Raw genomic sequence first — 19,547 nt, 5'->3', positions numbered from 1 at the left:
GAAGAATTCCCGGGTTGTCTTTGAGATCTTGAATTCGAATTTCTAGACCCAATGCGAGGGTGCACCTGTAAAACCATTTTCTTGTTATGTTTTGGGATGTGTTTTATATTCTTTTTATGAACAGTAGTATAGGGTGTAGCTACTGTTACTTTTTTGTTAGATTCAACTACACGTGGTACAAATCTAGGTAAAAGCTTATTTCGAACACCTGTTGTTTTGGTATAAATTTTTGTGCTAGGTGAGTAGGCTACAGGATGGTGTCTGCTCTCATTTCGTTTATTTATAGTCCTTTCTTTCAGTTTGACAGCTTTTTCATTGATTTTTTGGTAGACAGCTTTTGTTTTATCTCGATGTTGTTGCATGTAGTTGTTCAGTAGAATCCTTTCTATGTCGATATCAAAGGGGTCCTTACTGTCGAAGTGTCCATTGAGAACATCGATGGGCTTTTGTCCTGTTACTGAATGGATTGTATTGTTATAGCCTAATAGTGCATAAAGCATTTGTTCCTTGATGTTCAGCTGTTTCTTATTTTGCAATAATAATCGTAAATGTTCTATAATGGTCGAGTGAAAACGTTCAATCATTCCATTTGATTGTGGACTCTCCGGGGTTGTGTGGTGGATCAAAATTTTATGTGTATCCACAAATTCTTGTACAAGGCCGTTTTTGAATTCGGTGCCACTGTCTGAGACAATGATCTGTGGCAAACCATGGTGAGTAACGAATATCAGCAATGCTTTCAATATGTTAATGGCATTGGCTCCTTCTAATGGATAGGCTTGTCCATATTTTGAAAAGGCGTCCACAATTGTTAAAAATTTCTGTCCATCTGCCTGAAAGGTGTCTAGGTGAATAATTTCGAGAGGTTTACTTGGTGTAGGAGTTATCATAAATTTGGGTTTTGGTGGGTTTCTGTCATACTTATTCATTTGACATGTTTCGCACATATTGACGTATCCTTCAATGTCTTTTTTCAAAGTTGGCCAGTAATATTTTCTTCGTACTCGCAATTCAGTTTCATTTATTCCACGATGGTTTGACTTCCCTTCGTGGTAGTTTCGAATTATTATTTGTTGTTGATCTTCGTTGTTAACATCTTCCAAGATTTCATTGTATTTTACCAAATCGAAGGCAGTGTTTCTGAAAATTTTCTGAAGAATATTGCAGGTTGACTTATATTGGGTATCTGGGTCGAAATATACAGCATGTTTGACTTTTGGTGGAATATAGTCTTTGAAGAATTTCACAATGTTTTCTTCTTTTGCATTCATACCAATTTGAACATGAATTCGTTTTTTATTTGCGAACGCTTGTTCTATACAGATTGGCCCTGGGTTATAATGGACAAATGTCATTTTTATCTGGTTATTGTAATAATTGAAAGGCTTTTCTGATATTGGAATTGTGAATGCCGGTTCTTCTTGAGTTGTGTGTATGGTTCTGTTACTTCCTTCGTTTTCAGGTTGGTTAAGGTCATTTATAACTTCGTCAGCTGTGTCAGTTGATGATGTCCTTTTTGGTTGGTCGAGGTCGGGATTTTCGTCAGCTGTATCGGTTGATGATGTTCTTTTCTGTTGAAGACGGTCGGGATTTTCGTCTGCAGTGTCAGTAGCGGAGGTGTCTTCGCTGATTCTTCTTTGAGATTGGTCGGTAACGGTATTTTCAGATGGTGCATTGTTGTATAACGAAGCATTTTCTTCAAGTTCTTTGTTGAAATTTTCTATGTATTCTTTCAAACTGAAGGCTTCTTTGGTGTGTACTTCTATTCTTGAAAGGGCATCAGCGTTCGTATTGCTTTTTCCTTTCTTGTAAACGACTTCATAGTCGAATTCTTCTAACTTCAATCTCCATCTCACAAGTTTGGAATTCGGATCTTTCAAAGAGAAAAGCCATTGTAGAGGGCGGTGATCGGATAAGATTTTGAATTTTTGACCAAATAGGTACGGTCTAAAGTACTTAGTCGCCCACACCATAGCAAGCATTTCCTTTTATATGGTTGTGTAATTTTGTTCGCTTTCGTTCAACGTACGAGAGGCATATGCAATTGGTTTGTCCTTTCCAACAGGTCCTTGCGATAGGATGGCACCTATAGCAAAATTGCTGGCATCCGTCGTGAGATTGAATGGTTTTGTGAAGTCGGGATATTGTAGAAGCGGTTCGTTTACTAGAAGATTTTTGCATGTTTCGAAACATTCTATGAATTTCGGTGTATGCTCAATTTTCTGGTTTTTCTTAAGACAGGAGGTGAGTGGTTTGGTTATTTTTGCGAAGTCCTTGATGAATTTTCTATAGTATCCCAGGAGTCCTAGGAATCCTTTGATTTCTTTGGTTGTTCGGGGTATAGGATACTTTAAGATTGCCTCAATTTTTTGGGGATTTGGTCGAATTCCTTCTGAAGTGATGATGTGTCCCAAAAATGCTACTTCCCTTTGCAAAAACTCTGATTTGTCTAGTTGAACCTTGAGATTTGTTTCCCTGAACCTTTCGAAGACTTTGGAGAGGTTGATCATATGCTCCTGCAATGAAGTTGAGTACACAATTATGTCGTCCATATATGTAAGACATATTTTTCCTTGTAGACCCTTCAAAACGTTATCTATAACACGTTGAAAGGTAGCTGGAGCTGATTTCAATCTAAACGGCATCCTGGTGTATTCGTAGTGCCCATGCTCCACTGTGAAGGCTGTTTTTGGAATATCCTCTTCTGCCATCTCAATCTGGTGGAAGCCACTCGCTAGGTCCAAAGTAGTGAAGTATTGGCACCTTCCTAGCTTGTCCAATATGTCATTGATGTTGGGGACTGGATATTTATCGTCGATAGTTTTCTCGTTCACCTTCCTATAATCTACGACGATCCTCCATTTGATTTGTCCAGAAGCGTCTGCTTTCTTTGGGACGACCCATATAGGTGAAGACCAGGGTGATTGGCTTGGCCTTATGATTCCCTGATCCAACATTGAGTTTACCTGTTTTTCCACTTCAGGCTTATGCAGATTTGGGTATCTGTATGATTTGGTAAAAACAGGAATTTCGTCTCTTGTCCTGATTCGGTGTTTCACTTGATTTGTGAACGTTAGTGGTGTGTCTGGCACATAAAAAATATCGGAATATTTTTTGCATAGCCGTAGTACATGTCTTCTCTCTTCCTCGTTCAAATGTTCTGTTCTGATTGATTTTTCTATATCCAAATGGTGCGACGATTTTGTTGAAATATCTGCCGTAAATAAATAAAATTCACCTATGTCAAATTTTCTCGATTTTATTGAGTCGGTCAGTGCTATATTGAGTTCAAAATCCGTATCATTGATAAGTTCTGCCCACGCAAGATTATTACATGCGATTGTTAATGTTTCTCGTAATTTTGCTCCTTGAATATTTTGTTGTGGTAATATGATAGTACCTTCGCACTGTGCTACTGGTAACCTGAGACGTGTAATTGTATGAGGCTCGAGTTGAGCGGAATAAGACTGATTATTGTTCGTTTCGTGGTAAAAAATGGGTGACGTTGCGAATGCAGAAATAAGATTCGAGTTAATGAAATCTAATTGGGCTTGCATTAATTTTAAATTATCTAAACCAATTAGTCCATCAAAAACTTTGTGAAATTTGAATAGATAAAATTTCAAATTGGAGCTACTGTTGAATTCTGAAAAACTAGGAATTCCGGCACAATAATCTTGAGAATAACTTTGAAAAATTGAAGTTACTACAAATGGCTCGTGTTTAATGCAATTTTTGAAAAATTTAAAAGCCACTTCAGGGTTGAGAAATGATTTTGTGGAGCCTGTATCAATCAAAAGTTTCAAAGGTGGATTGCTTATAATTATGTAGGGCAGTTCTTTCTTATCGGTGAAGCTGTGTAATTCTACTACGTTTCTGGCATTTTGTTGTCGTCCTCGAGAAAATTTTCTTCTTCGTGCTTCAAGATTTCTTCAGGCACGAAATCTTCAGCACATGCTTCTTGATATTCTTCGTTGTAGTATCCACCGCATTCTTCGGGTATTTCGCAATTATAAACTTGTTCTTGATGTTCAACATTGAAAAGTTCTTCGGACGTGAAAGTTGGGCGAAAAGTTTGAGGCCTAAAATGATTTTGTTGGTGAGTATTTCGTGTTGAAATACTCATTGGTACTAGATCTTGTCTGTACGATGGTTTTTGATTATTTTTCGGGTCCCGAACGTTTTGTGGTTTTCCAAAGACTTGCTGATTGGTCGGAAAACGTCGTGGTGGTAAATTGACTCGAGGTGGTAGGTTAATCGGTCCAGTTGGAAATTGGGGTCTGGTATAGGCTGACTGGGAAGGCCATACTGGGCGTTGAAATTGTTGATATTGAGACGGGGGTACCATTCGTTGCTGTGTGTATCTTTGGGGTGGTAATGGTCTTCTAACGGATGATGAAACTTCTGGAGCGTGACTTTTTTGTAGATAACGGATGTTATTTTCTTCCTGAATGTATTGCATCGCTGTGGCCAAAGAATTTGGACGCATTGCTCTTATCGTCGATCCTAAAGGTTCCTTCAATCCGGCCAAGAAGGTAGTTAAGGCTTGTTGTCTGAAGAATTCTTTTTTACTCGTTTTCACTACATCGTTGTCATTATGAATGTCGATATAATTGCAGATCACACTCAGTAAGCCCATGCACTTTTCGTAAAATCGAAAAGGTGTTTCATTTGATTGCCTTAAGTTAACTAGGTCCCGTGTTAATGCATTCTCGTCTCTTTGGTCTCCAAAATGTTGAATGAGGACATTTTTGATTTCATCCCAAGTGTTACATCCATATACAGAAACGACTTCTTTTGCTTTTCCTGTTAACTTTCCGAGAATACCATACATGAGCAGTTTATTTTGGATGCAGTTGATATTGGCAGGTGTTGTATCAAAATAGTGGTTGAGAAGGGTTGCTGATATGTTAAAAAATTCGTGAAGGCTGTTGGGGTTCCCATCGAACTCCGGAACTACGCACAAATTTTTGATGTCAAAGTTTGGTCGTGCCATTATTACTAAATTACTATTATTGATATTCAAAGGTATATTTGATTCACTGTGGTTCTGATTCGATGCATTTTCAATAGATAAATTCGCAACTTAAGTCTAGCTCTGCACTAGGGTCAATAAATGGACTAGGAACAGAGGAATCTGACATTAATACTCACAGAAGAATGGTGATGGCTTGATGCATTCCCAAAGATCTGCTTTCTCCTTTTGGTCCTTGGAGGGTAGTCGTGATGCTGCCGTCAAGGGATGGTTTGTTTCGGATCGCGAATAAACGTTTAAAAACGACGAGGAACTTTCACAGACTCTTTCGCGAATCCTACCGACTGCGCCAGTTAAGAGTTGGTTTTCGAAAAATAAGTTTTTAAAAAGTTTATTTTATTCAAAAACACGTGTTACAATAAGGATGTATCAAGTCAGACTGAATATAAAAATGAAAATTCTCATAGGAATAAAAATGCAAGTTCATCTTCGTCAGCGGTGTCGAGTATCGCTGACCCATCATGAACCTTGTCGATTCTCCGTGGATTCAGATTGTAACTTGTTCTAAAGATAATAAAGTTTACGTTTAATACAAAAAATAACAGTGTTTGTTGCTTTTATCTTACATTATCTTTTAAGTGATCGATATTCGATTTCCTTTCCCAAAACGCTCGAACGATTTACGACAAACTTCATTTTACAAGAAAGGGTCATATTTCTGACTTGTTGAATAATAAACTTCCAGATTCGATATAATTCTCAATTCCTGCCATAAATTCAAAGTAGAATTGATATAAACCAGGTTTTCGATGTGACCCTAACAAATGAGTCAATTAATATACAACAAATCTGGAAAATATTTGTTTCAGGGAGTTACACTTGCTGATATGAGCGAGGAATTCGGAGAGAAGGCTTTGAAGGAGATTGAAGAAGAATTTGGTCCAGATAGAGCCATATTTGTGAAGACCGACGTTGTTGACTATCAGCAGTTTGACAGTTGGTTTTGCTTTATTTCTAAATAAAATCGAAAGATAAATTTATTCTGAGACTTTATAAGATATTTCTATTTTAGATGCTTATCAGAAAACCGTAGAAAAATTCAGGAATGTTGATATCCTCATAAATAACGCCGGTATTTTGAATGACGCTGTTTGGGAAAAACAAATTGCGATAAATATAGTAAGTATTTTCATGGTCGTAGCTCTAATCGTAAATTTGTTGGGCCAAATCCATGTTTATGCAGTAGCTTTAACAGAATATTTTGAACTCACTGATAATTCCGTTATCTCAACACTATTTATAAACGTAGATACAGAACCAATGATTATTTGAGGGGGGGATTATTTAAGGCATGTTTTCAATTACCCATTCTCTCGGAAGTGTGGGATCACATCCTTCAATTAGAAGGTAGAGTTTGTCGGCCAATATGTACAGATTTTTGTTTCTGAAGTCTACCGTCCTTGTCTGCGGTAGATTTCATCAAAGGCGATTGGGCAACGGAGGGATCGTTCTGCTTGTCCTCGAAGTAGATATTATACAGTGCATTTCTTTAATGTCCCCCCTTTTATTTTTTGAACGGGTCAACTCAAAAAATTGAAATTTGATATAATGAAATTATTGCATGAATTCCTAATTTTGATGTGAAATTGACAGATGAAACTTTCAAGATGGCGACTGGGCGCCATCTGGAAAAAAAATTTATTGGAAAGGGGGGTCTTGTGATCATTTTGAATCTCCTGATGAAAACTTCACAACCCTAGAATATGAAGTCAATATCTTCACCTACTACAAAATTGCAGAACATTTAAAAATTTTCTGAAGACAAACACATCAATATGGATATTTCTATAAATATTCCTTTTTATCTGCCATATAGCAATTTCAACAACTCGATAAGGTTTGTTAGGTTACTTTTTGTTTATAAAATCGACAAAAAATGTTAGTACGACAATGAACATCATTGTTCAGTTAGAATATTCTCATTAAGTTTTCGGTTTTACTAGTAGAAAGGTACCACGTCAACAATCTCTAAAATGGACAACTCTCGTCCATTGGAAGAAAAAATTTAAGTGATTTTTATTTACGGTGCGACGCGTAACTTTCACGAGACCAAAAGAATTTTCAATTAACGTTTTCCGAATCGTCCTATCTGTAGAAAATATTTGAGGGAACTTGTATCCAAATTCACAACTACCGGTAGTGTACCTAACAAAAAGCCCCCAGGTCATCCCTCCATTCCGGAAGAACAGCAAATGCCAATAATTGGTGAGATGGTAGTAAATCCTGAACATTCTACTTATTCCGTCGCGAATGTTTGTGAGGTGTCTTCTGCTACTGTGTGGGGACTTTTGAAGAGGAACAGGTATCATCGTACCAAAATCAAGATGGTACACCAATTAACTGAAGATGAGCCTGATCGAAGAATAGAATTCTGCGAAATCATGACGGAAACTATTGCAAGTCCTATCTATCTCCAAAATATTTTTTTTTAGTGACAAATGTACATTTTTTTCAAACAGCAATGTTCACAGACAAAATTGCCGTTGTTGTTTCGGGAAACACATACCCATTATCTAGAATAAATTGACGTTTGGGCAGGAATATTGGGAAACCATATTGTAGGACCTCTAGTTATTGATCAAAATTTAACAGGGAACTGTATTTGAATATGCTGAAAACCACTATTGATCCTCTCATCACTGAAATCGTCAAAGCGAATCCTAATATTCGATTGGATATTGTATTCCAACAAGATGGAGCATCACCACATTTCTCCAGACAAGCAAGAAACTATTTGGAGACTACTTTTCCCGATCGTTGGATTGGACGTCGAGGTCCTACAGGATGGCCAGCCCGCTCGCCAGATTTGACAACTTTTGACTTATTTTATTGGTGTAATTTGAAGCAAAAGGTGTACGAAACTGCACCTTCTTCAATATTGAATATACGGCAGAGAATAATGAATATTTGTAGAGGTATTGGCGTTACTGTGTTCGAAAATGTTCGGCGTGAAATATCGGATAGGCTGTTCATATGCCAAGAAGTTCAAGGCAACCATTTCGAGCATCTTCTGAACTGACCTCAAGTTTATTACCTCATCTTATGTAGTTAAATGTCAATGTATTCAGGCAAGTATTGAAAAATCCACCATTTTGTAGTAGTGGAAGATATTGACATGATATTCTACGGTTGTGAAGCATTCGTCAGGAGCTTCAAAAATATGTGTCATAAGAACCCCCTTTCCATTTATTTTTTTCCCAAATGGCGCCCAATAGTCATCTTGAAAAATTCATCTGTCAATTTCTCTTCAAAATAAAGTATTCATGCATTAATTTCATTTTTCCAAATTTGAACTTTTTGAGTTGACCCGTTCGAAAAATAAAAGGGGGCGGGCATTAAAGAAATGCACTGCAGAATTGTTTTGGAATTCTGGTTTTATTCCATTGGTGATGGTACTATCTTCGTTTCTATCGGTTCAAGAAATGACCTGGTACGACAATTGAATGTAAGTGACCAGATTTCATTAATGTTGATATCATCTTCCTTTCGGTTGAAATTATTAAAGTGATCCACAGCTACAAGGGATTCGGTAAATCCCCGGTGATTCTGAAGACTCTCTGAGGTCCATAGTTGACCTAAGGTTCTAGCTGGCCTGAAAGAAAATGCCATTTCCGTGATGAACACGAGGGAATACAACGAGAAACTCACCACCTCACTTCCACCACGAACGAATAATTTTGTCCCTTCATCAAGTATTGATGATCATACAAAAAGGCTTTTTCAATAATATGAAGCTTCTTTCGCTACGTCTACATGACTTGCTAAAAATATACGAAGATGATGTGCCACTTACACTTATCGATACTGGACGGATACATCAGGAGGATAGCATTATATGCATCCCCTCTGAATGACCACCAGTATGCTTATCAAACGGGCAAATCGACAGATTTTGCATTAAACAACCTTGTAGAGAAAATCTCCCAATCCCTTGTCAACAAGGAGATTGCGGTTGCTGTATTTTTTTATATTGAAGGAGCATTTCACAATGCACTACCTAAATCTATAGGATCGTCTGTGGCTAGGAAAGTTATAGAATCGACCATAACTGGCTGGATCTATGCTATGCTGGTAAACAGAACTGCAACTACTACTCTTCAAGGCGTGGCCATTAAGTTAAGGGTCACCAGAAGCTGCCCTCAAGGTGGGGAACTTCTATGGTTGCCCCCGATGGATAGTCTGCTTGATGTCCTCGATAGATGAAAAGTAGATCTGCAAACTTATGCAGATGACCTTGTCATTTTGGCAGGGTCCACGTCGGAAAGGGTAGCTTGTAATATCCTCCAAAGCATGTTGGTAGTTGTTTACAGTTGGTGCCTGAGGAAGCAGATGTCTGTCAACCCCAGCAAAACTTTCCCGCAATGGTGAGGTCATTCCATTTGGAATGAAGGTGAAATATCTTGGCTTTGTCCTTGATAAGAGAGTCACATGAAACGCCCCCTTTGAAAAAGGTTTACACAAAGCCAGACTGTCTCTATTGAGTTATCGAAGGATTTGTGGTAAAACTTGGGGTGTAGGTCCCAAACAAATCCATTGGATTTATGTGATGATTGTCAGACCAATGATCACTAATGGTACAATTTCCTGGTGGCCGAAGGCTTTACAGAAAACGGTTCAGGCGAAGCTCTCTGGCTTACAGAGACCGGCTTGTCTGGCTACTAGTGGTGTCATCAGTACCACACCGTCAGCGGCCATGGAGATCCTTCTAGATCTACCTCTTCTCCACATTTTTCTGCAGAGTGCAACAGACTGTTGGCTGACACTGGAAGTCACAGCATTCTGGAAATGACCTCTGACTTTATGCCTCCAATTGTCATCTACGAACTGCCTTATAAAGTACTGTTCCCGAGTAGAGAGGACTGGGTCTTCTGGGAGAAGGAAATAATAAGTGTAGATAGTTGTTGGTTCACAGATGGATCAAAAACACCTTCCGGTTCTGGTGCAGATGTTTTTAGTCGCAGACCCAGGACAGAGATATCTACCTGCCTAGGAACCTATGCGACTGTATTTCAAGCGTAAATTTACGCTATTGAATTGCGTGCAGAAAAATCCAACCTCATACACAAGTCAATAAAAATATTCTCGAACAGTCATACGGCGTTGGAAGCTCTTGGCTTCTAGCGAGCAACGTCTAAATTGATAGCAAATTGCCAAAAAACGACTCTCCCCGATAGGAAGACTTAACAGATTCCTGGCCATACTGGCCTGGAAGGCAATTAGGCTGCTGACTCCCTTGCAATGGAGGGTGCTGCAAGCAGCTTCATCAAACCAGAACCTGTTATTGGCATCGCTTTAGGCTTTGTCAAACCTGGATGGCAAAAAGAGTTATGGACTTCTGGCAGAATCTTCCAGGATGGCAAAAAGAGTTATGGACTTCCAGGATTGGCTCACTCCAAGGCGTTTATTGACCCTTCGAAGCTTGATACCAAACAGTTGTTGGACTACACTAGAGATGAACTACGATGTCTAACAGGCCTTCTCACAGGTCACTGTGTGTGTTGCCTGTTTGGAAAATGATGAAACAGCAGATCACATACTTTGTGCCGGTCCCACTGGGGATCGAATCAGGTTTTTAGAGTTCGGCAGAGCCGTACTCTTACCGTCTGACCTAAAAGACCACTCACCATACGAACTAAGCAGCTTCGTTGAAAAGCTGGTTTTATTTGGTCAAGTGTGAATAGATGTGAGCCACAATAAACCCTTGCGGGTTGCGGTGGAGGGTCGAATGGACCCACTCACTTCAGACCTAACCTAACTTATACTAATCGTGAAATACTTGATGAAAACATTCTCAATGCATCCCTTATTCTTTCAGGAATTGAGGGTTGAACTCTACCTCATCGACATATCAGGCCATTTGCAGTAATTCAATTTTTTTTCAGGACAAAACACAAGCACTACAGGAAAATCCTTAAGGCGCTCTAAGAGCGGTGCCTATGCGAAAGTAGTGAATCATATTGGATCATTGGAATTGTTATTATAGAAACTAACTGATTCATCATCAGACTTTAAATCACGAACAGTAAAACAGTAGCTTGAAAACCAAAACCGATCTACTGCAGATTGATTCACAATATTCAGCGGTATAATTATATTACGGTTTCACTGTCAATGATTAGATTTTCCCGCTTGCAGTTTTGTAAATGATACTTTGATGGGTATTGCTGACTTTATTTCCTTTATGACACAATAATTATTCATCGTGAATGTCATAACATCAATTGTCTTTACGCGCACCATGACAGTTACTATAAACGGTTATGAAACGTAGCTGGTAGATAATCTACAAAACATCGTTGGGAATAGTGATAACAGACCACTATACAGGGTGTAACATAATTACGTTAAAATATTCAGGTAACGTATTCCTGATAACTTGCGTCCAGAAATGCCTCGTTTCGAAGATATCGGGTTTTGAAATTGTTTTAATTTGTTCGTAATAACTTCTGCAAAAAATAAGTTATTTGCGCGAAATTTAGCACCCAGGGTTTTCTCGACGTGTGGAATCAAATTTTCTCATTGATTTTTATGTAACATCTAGAAGGCGCCGCGTATGCTCTCATTATTTATTTCAAATTGCCCTAACTTTCTTGACAATGAACTTTTGGTAATTTTTAATGAAAAAAAAAATAATTCCCATACCTTCTCCAAGTAAATAAGGTACAATTTTCTATATCGACGCAAATTACTTATCTCCTAGGGCGCTAGTGAAGTTGCTGAAAACATAAAAAAAAAACTAAGTATATAGTGGATATCGTCAAAATTCAATTCGATTCAATTCAATGTATTCACGTAATGAAAGGAGGAAGATAGAAGAGAATAAGGGCATTAGAAGCTAAATAATTCGGGGTTACTTAGGATATATTCTTTGATTTTGATTTTGTATTTTTTCATGTTGGATATTCCCCTCATTTAAAGTGGTAGTAAATTAAATAACTTTGGTCCATAATACAAAACGCAATATATACCTCAGGGTGTAGAATTTGTTGATCATTTGTCCCAACTTTTTAATTAACAACTTTTTCCTATAAAATGTTTATCTAAAATTCATTCGTTTTCGAGATACAAATTGTTGAAACTTTTCAGAATATGATTGGTTTTTGTCATAAGTTTTTGCAATTTTAGTTATTAGTATCTCGAAAATAAATGATTCTTCGATAAACATGTAATAACAAAAATTGTTTATTTTGACGAGATCCACCATATACTTAGGTTTTGTAATGTTCTCAGCAACTTCACTTAGCACCGTAGGAGCTAAGTTATATGCATCTGTTTAAAAAAAATCTGTTTTTCCGTTAATCAGCTGTCGCCCCCATACGAACGATAACTCTCAGAAGTTGAGAAACTTGTGCGAGCTAAGGACTAACGAGGTATTACCTTTTAACGTGTGATTCCTAACACGGTTGCAGAATCATTCCAGCTTCAACCAGATAAATTCTCTCGAGAAAAATATCTGGTCAAGGCAGGAATCGAACCCACGGTCTTCCGATCGTGGTCGCGGCCAATTCCACATATAGAAGATTGAAAATATCTAAAAAACAATCACCTCTAGTGGTGTTGAGGAAGTGTACCTTTTTCGTTTTGAAAAGGTGTTAGAATTAGTTTTTTTTCACGAAAGATGCCAAAAGTTCACTGTCTAAAAAGTAAGGGCAATTTGAAATAAATAATGATATCGTACGCAGCACTCTCTGGATGTTACATACAAATTAATAAAAACATTATGATTTTTCACGTCAAAAAAAACCCGGGTACCAAATTTCGTGCAAATAACTTATTTTTTGCAAAAGTAATATTTAAAGAACGAACAAAAAAATCACTTTCAACACCCCGTATCTCCGAAACGAAGCATTTTCGGACACAAGTTCATATAGACTTTTTTTCTTAAAATTATCTCAGGAATACGTCACTTGAATATTTTAACGTACTTATGTTAAACCCTCTATGCATAGGTACAATTCCTGAAGTATTTTCGAAGATTGGTTGCCTAAAGAGTTATATTTTCCGCCTGTAGCTGATACATGGTTTCGATCACAGGAAGTGTTCGATTCCGTCATTACCATCTTCAACATCTGAAACGTCATGCCCTAATTCTTGTTCCGATGCAGTGCCACTATCCTCATCAGGTAAATCAATAATCAGATAATCTACGTTGATTTCTATCTTGGGTTCATTTGATATAAAATCTTCCTCAAATGTCTTTGCTTGTTCACAACGAGATTTCCATTGCTCGAAAGAAAACTTTTCTAAAAAATTGTGTAGCATGAATATATGTTTCATCGTCATAAATAATAGGTTGACCTTCTCCATTTTTTTCAAGAAACAATTTCTCTGCTTCGACCACTTATTATCTTGTTTTTCAGTCTACTGTTCGAGTACATTTCAATAAACAACAAATAACCCAAAGTTCACCACATATAATTATTTATCCGCTTACTGTACTAACACGATGTTCGCTACACGAGTTCCTCGATGTCAATCAGCTCCCGTCCCACTCTGCCGGCTGATCTACTGCGCATCTAATATTCAGAGTAGCTTCGAGTAGTGAAATGTGATGTGGGCAGTTGGTTAGGCGTAAATGTGTGGTGTAGGAGAGGGGGCCGCACAAACATCTCGTAATTTATCTTCTAATCTTCATCACAACGGCAGTCAGTCAGCTCGTCACCTGTTCTCGTTCAGTAAACCATTCAATTGACTGAACTATTCTCATTTCTTTTCTTTTACAGCTTTTCCTTTGTCTTTGGTACATGTACTTGTTTAAATGACGATGTTTTTTCTTGATAACAAATTAGTGTCAAATAGTGAAAAAGTATTTTTCAAGTTGGAAAATTCCTAGTTTCAGCTCTCCCGCCGTGTATGCGTTGTATTACATATTTCACATCAAAAAGATGCGGATATATACTCATAATAATAGAATAGAATAGGAATTCATTTATACTGAACAACAAACAGAATGGTTTCCACTTACATGATGTACAGTTTTTTCGAAAGTTCCTTACATATTGTATTCATGGAATACCATTGATACAGTTAAAATCTATATAAAATATCACAATATAAAACAGTAAATAATAAAATGGCCGTCAAAATATTTACACACATTTGAGCACTCGAAGGAGTTGTCCCTCTGTAATAATGAATATATCCAGTTCACAGTTCCTCGCCATTTTCTTAACTGTTTCGAGACATTGTTGAAGAGGAGACAAATTGTTTGAGATACGAAATAGATTGTCTCTTCTTCTCAGTCTTACGTCAGATACAATAAAATCAATATTATAGAGAATTTCAGGTACTTTCAGTTTTCTAAGAATGTTAAAAACAAAAATTATTTCCGAGGACTCACGGCGGTCTTTCAATGGTTGCATGTTAAATTCTTGTAATTGGCTAGAATATGATATAAATAAAGGCCAAACATTGTGTTTTCTGGAAAAGAGTGTTCCTAATAATCGTTTCTGGACTTTTTCTATAGTTTCAGAATATAAAAAGGTCTTTGGATTCCAAATGATACAACCATAGTAGGAGATTTGAGCCGGTTCTAAGCCTCCCCCCACCACTATGACGTATTAATTGCTTTTTTATTGGTTGTTGTTTGGTGAAGTCAAGGTGATGTGACCTTGAAGGGTGTGGTGTATGGATTGTTCAGAAATTTTTTCCCGGTTCTAATCCTCCCCCCACCAATATGACGTGTTATTTGCTTTTTTTTGTTGTGCAGTGAAGTCAAGGCGTTGTGACCTTGAAGTGTCTGGTGCATGGATCGTTCAGATTTTTTTTTTCATATGAGATTTTGTGTGTGTATGTGTGTGTGTGTGTGTGTGTTAGAGAATGCACGGTACAGGGTTTCATCATGTGCTTGTTTGTCTATGTACAAACATACGTCTGCATACTTCGAAGATCCTCCAAGTAATGAATGCTCCATCGGTGTGAGGGCACCAAGTTAGTAGTGGAGTGACGTCACAGCAATAACCGTTCAACGGCTAGAGAGCGACATGTTCACTCCACGACGTGTGGCAGAGTAATGCGTATTCATCGGTCTGCTCTCACCTCCCTCGATGTAGTGAAGGATGTGACGTAACGCCCCAGACTCGCCATCAATGGTGACACGCAGGCGGGCGAGGACTGTGCTAACGTCTGTCTTCTCCGAGAGCGCAACGACAATTGCTTGTTCGGCTATCGCTCTCGAAGCAGTGAATGATGTGACGTAACGCATCACCCTACCCTCGCTATTGATGGTGACACGCAGGCGGGCGAGGACTGTGCAAACGTCTGCCCTCTCCGAGAGCGCAACGATCACTGCTTGCTCGTGCCGGCAACTCGCATCAAATTGGGAGATGGGCTTGGCTGTGACGTCAGGCATTTCTAGCGGATGCATCGATGTGTCCTTACCTACCCTCACTCTCTACGGTGATGCGCAGGCGACGTGGATTATGGTATTTAAGAAGCGGGCGAGTGTTGGTTATGTCAGTTTCCATCGAGTGAGTTAGTGAGAACATATCATAGAAAATGTATTCTTGTGAATGTGGTAAATCTTTTACCCGTAGTGACAACCTTCGTCGTCATCAGCTCCAGAGTTGCCAAGGAGGGCCATCAGTGAAACGAGTGAGATTAGATGACGCTGCAGCACCTATGTACACATGTAATTGTTGTAATGTGATGATTCCATTGACTCAAGTGAATTCTCACAATAGAACTCTACAACATAAGAATAATACATGTGTTCAATTCAGTGATGGTGTTCAAATTATAAAGAGCGCCTTCAAACGTCGGATTGCGACATACAGGGTGCAGAGTTCCATTGTTTCCACCGATTACATGTTATTCTTTAATGAAATCAGGCAGAAAGTTATAGAATTATTGGAATCGGCCATCAGGGTTCACAAAATCATCAAAGTGAATATGGAAGTATTTGGGAGTTATATTCTACAAACACAAGACCTGAAGGAAACCAAATCATTTAATTCACAGAATAGAACAGTTGATCAATCTACTGATTTGAATTCCTTATTTGATGGATTTCGAAATGGGATTATCGCTCAAACTACAGAATTCCAGGAACGTGATTCAGGTAAACATTTCTACCAAGTTTTAATTGGATGGATTAGTAATATTGTTCTGTATTTAAGGTTGGACTTGTGAAAAAATCATGTTTCTGGAGTTGAACATTAATAAATACAGCCCGCTCAGTGGATGTTCATATGTGAAGCTGCCTGAATGTATTGAGCGTAGGAAGGCCGTGGTTAATGTCCGTAATGAAGATCAGCATTGTTTTGCATGGGCTATCACTTCAGCACTACATCCTGCAATCGATAGAACATCAGAAGTTTCATCGTATCCACATTTCAGTACAGTCATAGATGTAACAGGTATGAATTTTCCGGTAAAGTTGAAAGATATTGTGAAATTTGAAGACAAGAATGATATTTCAGTTAATGTGTACGGTTTAGAAAGTAAATTCGAGAAGGGTAAAATAATGTATGAAATAATTGGACCATTACGTTACTCTCAGAGAAGACTTAGAAGACATGTCAATTTGTTACTTATCACAGATGATTTCGGTAATAATCATTATTGTTGGATCAAAGATCTTTCAAGATTAGTTTCAAGCCAATTATCGGCTCATGAACATAAGAAATATTTTTGTGATGGCTGTTTATTATATTTTTCTAATGAACAATTACTATTACGTCATAAGATAAATGATTGTAATCACTTGAGTACTACAACACCATCAACCAATTTCAAAGTCAATAAATATGGGAAAACGGTACCTGAAAATATACTAACTTTTGAAAACTTTGAGAAACAAATGAAGGTACCATTTGTAGTGTATGCAGATTTTGAATCAGTACTGAAGCCGATTCAAACCACTAAACCAAATCCTGAATACTCGTATTCGATCAAGACATTCAAACATGAGCCTTATTCATTTGCTTATTTGATTAAATGTTCATACAATGATGATTTATCAAAATTTGTTTCGTATAGGGGTGTGGATGCAGCCCAGAAATTCGTTAGCAAAATCGAAGATGATTTGAAAAATATTTATGAAAATCATCTCAGGTTTCCTATTCCTATGGATGTACAAACTCCTGAGGAAGAGGAACAGTTTGCTTCTGCCACAAATTGTGGCATTTGTTCCAAACAATTTAATGATGGCGAAGTCAAAGTGAGGGATCATTGTCACCTCACAGGAAAAAAAAGGTCCCCTGCTGCTCATTCATCTTGTAATTTGAATTTTAAATTGCCAAATTTCATTCCTATAATTTTTCACAATCTCAGTGGATATGATTGTCATTTATTCATAAAGGAATTGTATAAAAACAAAGATAAAGTGGATGTCATCCCACAAACTAATGAGAAATATATATCTTTCACAAAACATCTCTTTACACACTCCTATACGGATAAAGATGGTAGGGTGAAGAAGAATTATTTGAAAATGAGATTCATTGATAGTTTCAGATTCATGCCTAGTTCTTTGGAGAATTTAGGTGCAAATTTAACATCTGATCAGTGTATCGAGATGCGCAAACATTTCCCACAAATTGAAAATTTCAATTTGATGAGAAAGAAAGGTGTATTTCCCTATAGTTTTGTTGATGACATCGAAAAACTGAATCATCCAAGACTTCCAACCAAAAATCAATTTTATGATAAACTCAATTGTGAACATATATCAGATAATGATTATGGGAGAGCTCAACTTGTTTGGAATTTATTCGAATGTCAGGATTTGGGTGAATACTCTGATTTATATTTAAAGTCAGATGTGTTACTATTATGTGACATTTTTGAAAACTTTAGAAATATATCTGTTGATAAATATAAATTGGATCCGGCACAATACTTCACTGCACCCGGATTATCGTGGGATGCCATGTTGAAATATACTAATATTGAATTGGAATTACTAACTGATATTGATATGGTTCACTTCTTTCAAAAAGGTATTCGTGGTGGAATAAGTCAATGTAGTGAAAGGAAACATAAAGCAAACAATACATTTTTACCGGATTATAATCCAAATGAACCATCTTCATTCATTTCATATTTGGATGCAACAAATCTATATGGTCACAGCATGTCGCAACCATTACCAACAGGTGAATTTTCATGGTTAGCACCTCATGAAATTCTCAATCTTGATATAATGAATGTGGATATCGATAGTCCTTATGGATATGTATTGGAAGTGGATATACATTATCCCCAAGAACTTCATGATAAACATTCCGATTTACCATTCTTAGTTGAACGTTTGATACCTCCATATGCAAAATCGAAAGTTCCCAAATTAATTCCAAATTTAAACGACAAAAGAAAATATATTGTTCACTATAGAAACTTACAGCAAGCTGTCAATCATGGTTTGATAGTGATGAACACACATAGAGTATTGAGGTTTAAGCAATCATGTTGGATGAAGCCTTATATAGATTTGAATACTGAAATGCGTAATAGGTCTAATAACAAATCTGAAAAAGATTTCTACAAACTAATGAATAATGCAGTCTATGGAAAAACAATGGAAAACGTAGACAATAGAATTGATGTTAGACTCATTACACATTGGGAAAATATAAAAAGAACTATAGGTGCTAGTTGTCTCATATCTCGACCAAATTTTAAAAAATGCTCTATTTTTACAGAAAATTTTGTTGCCATTCAATTGGCTAGAGTAAAAGTTCATTATGATAAACCACTATATTTAGGATTTTCCATTCTAGAATTATCTAAAACAGTTATGTATGATTTTTTCTATGGATGTATCAAACAAGAGTTTGGAGAAGATGCGTCCTTACTCTACACTGATACCGACTCCCTTATTCTCAAAGTAAATACAGACAATTTCTATGAATTTATCAAAAATAATATAAATAAGTTCGATACATCTAATTATAAAATAGGAAACCAATTCAATATTCCAGTGACAAAGTCAGTTCTGGGTAATTTCAAAGATGAATTCCCAAATGATCCAATAATCAGCTTTTACGGTACAGGTGCTAAAGCGTATTACGTGAAATCTGTTGATGGTGAACTGAAGAAGGCCAAAGGTGTGAAACGATCTGTTATAAAGAATGAATTGACATGTGAAGACTATGAAAAAATCATTGAAGAGGGAGGTATGATATTCAGGAAGATGAACTCGTTCAGAAGCGTATTGCATGATATTTACACTGAATTGAAAAATAAAGTCGCTTTATCGTATCATGACGACAAGAGATTCATCATTCCGAATACCACTCGAACTCTTCCATGGGGTCATAGCGATATAGAATTTTATCGAAATGATCCTAATGATAACATTCGTTGGGTGTCTGAAATCGTTCATTCTTTTTCTCAAGAGAGCGCCTTAGACCAACTAATCAATTTGTTGACTGTAGAGATGAATAATTGAATTATAATTCGAAGTATTATTGCTTATTCCTTCAAACCGGAACATTCTTATTTGTGATTATTTGTGATTATTGTATTATGTATTGTATATGTATCACTTTTACCAAGTTACTTAGATGAA

General features: G+C 37.2%; 2 protein-coding genes and 1 long non-coding RNA gene across 4 annotated transcripts in view; 2 read left to right on the top strand and 1 right to left on the bottom strand.

Moving 5' to 3' along the window:
- The window catches only part of LOC111515765 (dopaminechrome tautomerase), a 162,119-nt gene that overhangs the window by 47,734 nt on the left and 94,838 nt on the right, over positions 1–19,547 (bottom strand). The gene's annotated exons all lie outside the window — the stretch shown is intronic.
- The window catches only part of LOC111514224 (15-hydroxyprostaglandin dehydrogenase [NAD(+)]), a 54,891-nt gene that overhangs the window by 11,915 nt on the left and 23,429 nt on the right, over positions 1–19,547 (top strand). Inside the window, exons 2-3 of one of the 2 annotated variants that reach the window (XM_074175887.1) lie at positions 5,845–5,971; positions 6,033–6,154. In XM_074175887.1, the coding sequence (XP_074031988.1) occupies positions 5,845–5,971; positions 6,033–6,154 (249 nt within the window). The remainder of the gene's footprint in view (positions 1–5,844; positions 5,972–6,032; positions 6,155–19,547) is intronic. The other variant, XM_023170467.2, reaches the window with a different exon arrangement.
- LOC141482503 (uncharacterized) lies at positions 14,548–19,168 on the top strand. Its single transcript, XR_012465566.1, has 2 exons — positions 14,548–16,094; positions 16,153–19,168. It is a non-coding gene; the product is annotated as an uncharacterized lncRNA (long non-coding RNA).

This window comes from Leptinotarsa decemlineata, unplaced genomic scaffold (genome assembly GCF_025532065.1).
Source record: "Leptinotarsa decemlineata unplaced genomic scaffold, Ldec_3_MD MMD2_tig00001393_RagTag_RagTag, whole genome shotgun sequence".
In the NCBI taxonomy this organism is placed as follows: Eukaryota; Metazoa; Arthropoda; class Insecta; order Coleoptera; family Chrysomelidae; genus Leptinotarsa; species Leptinotarsa decemlineata.
This window is presented reverse-complemented; position numbering and strand designations above follow the sequence as displayed.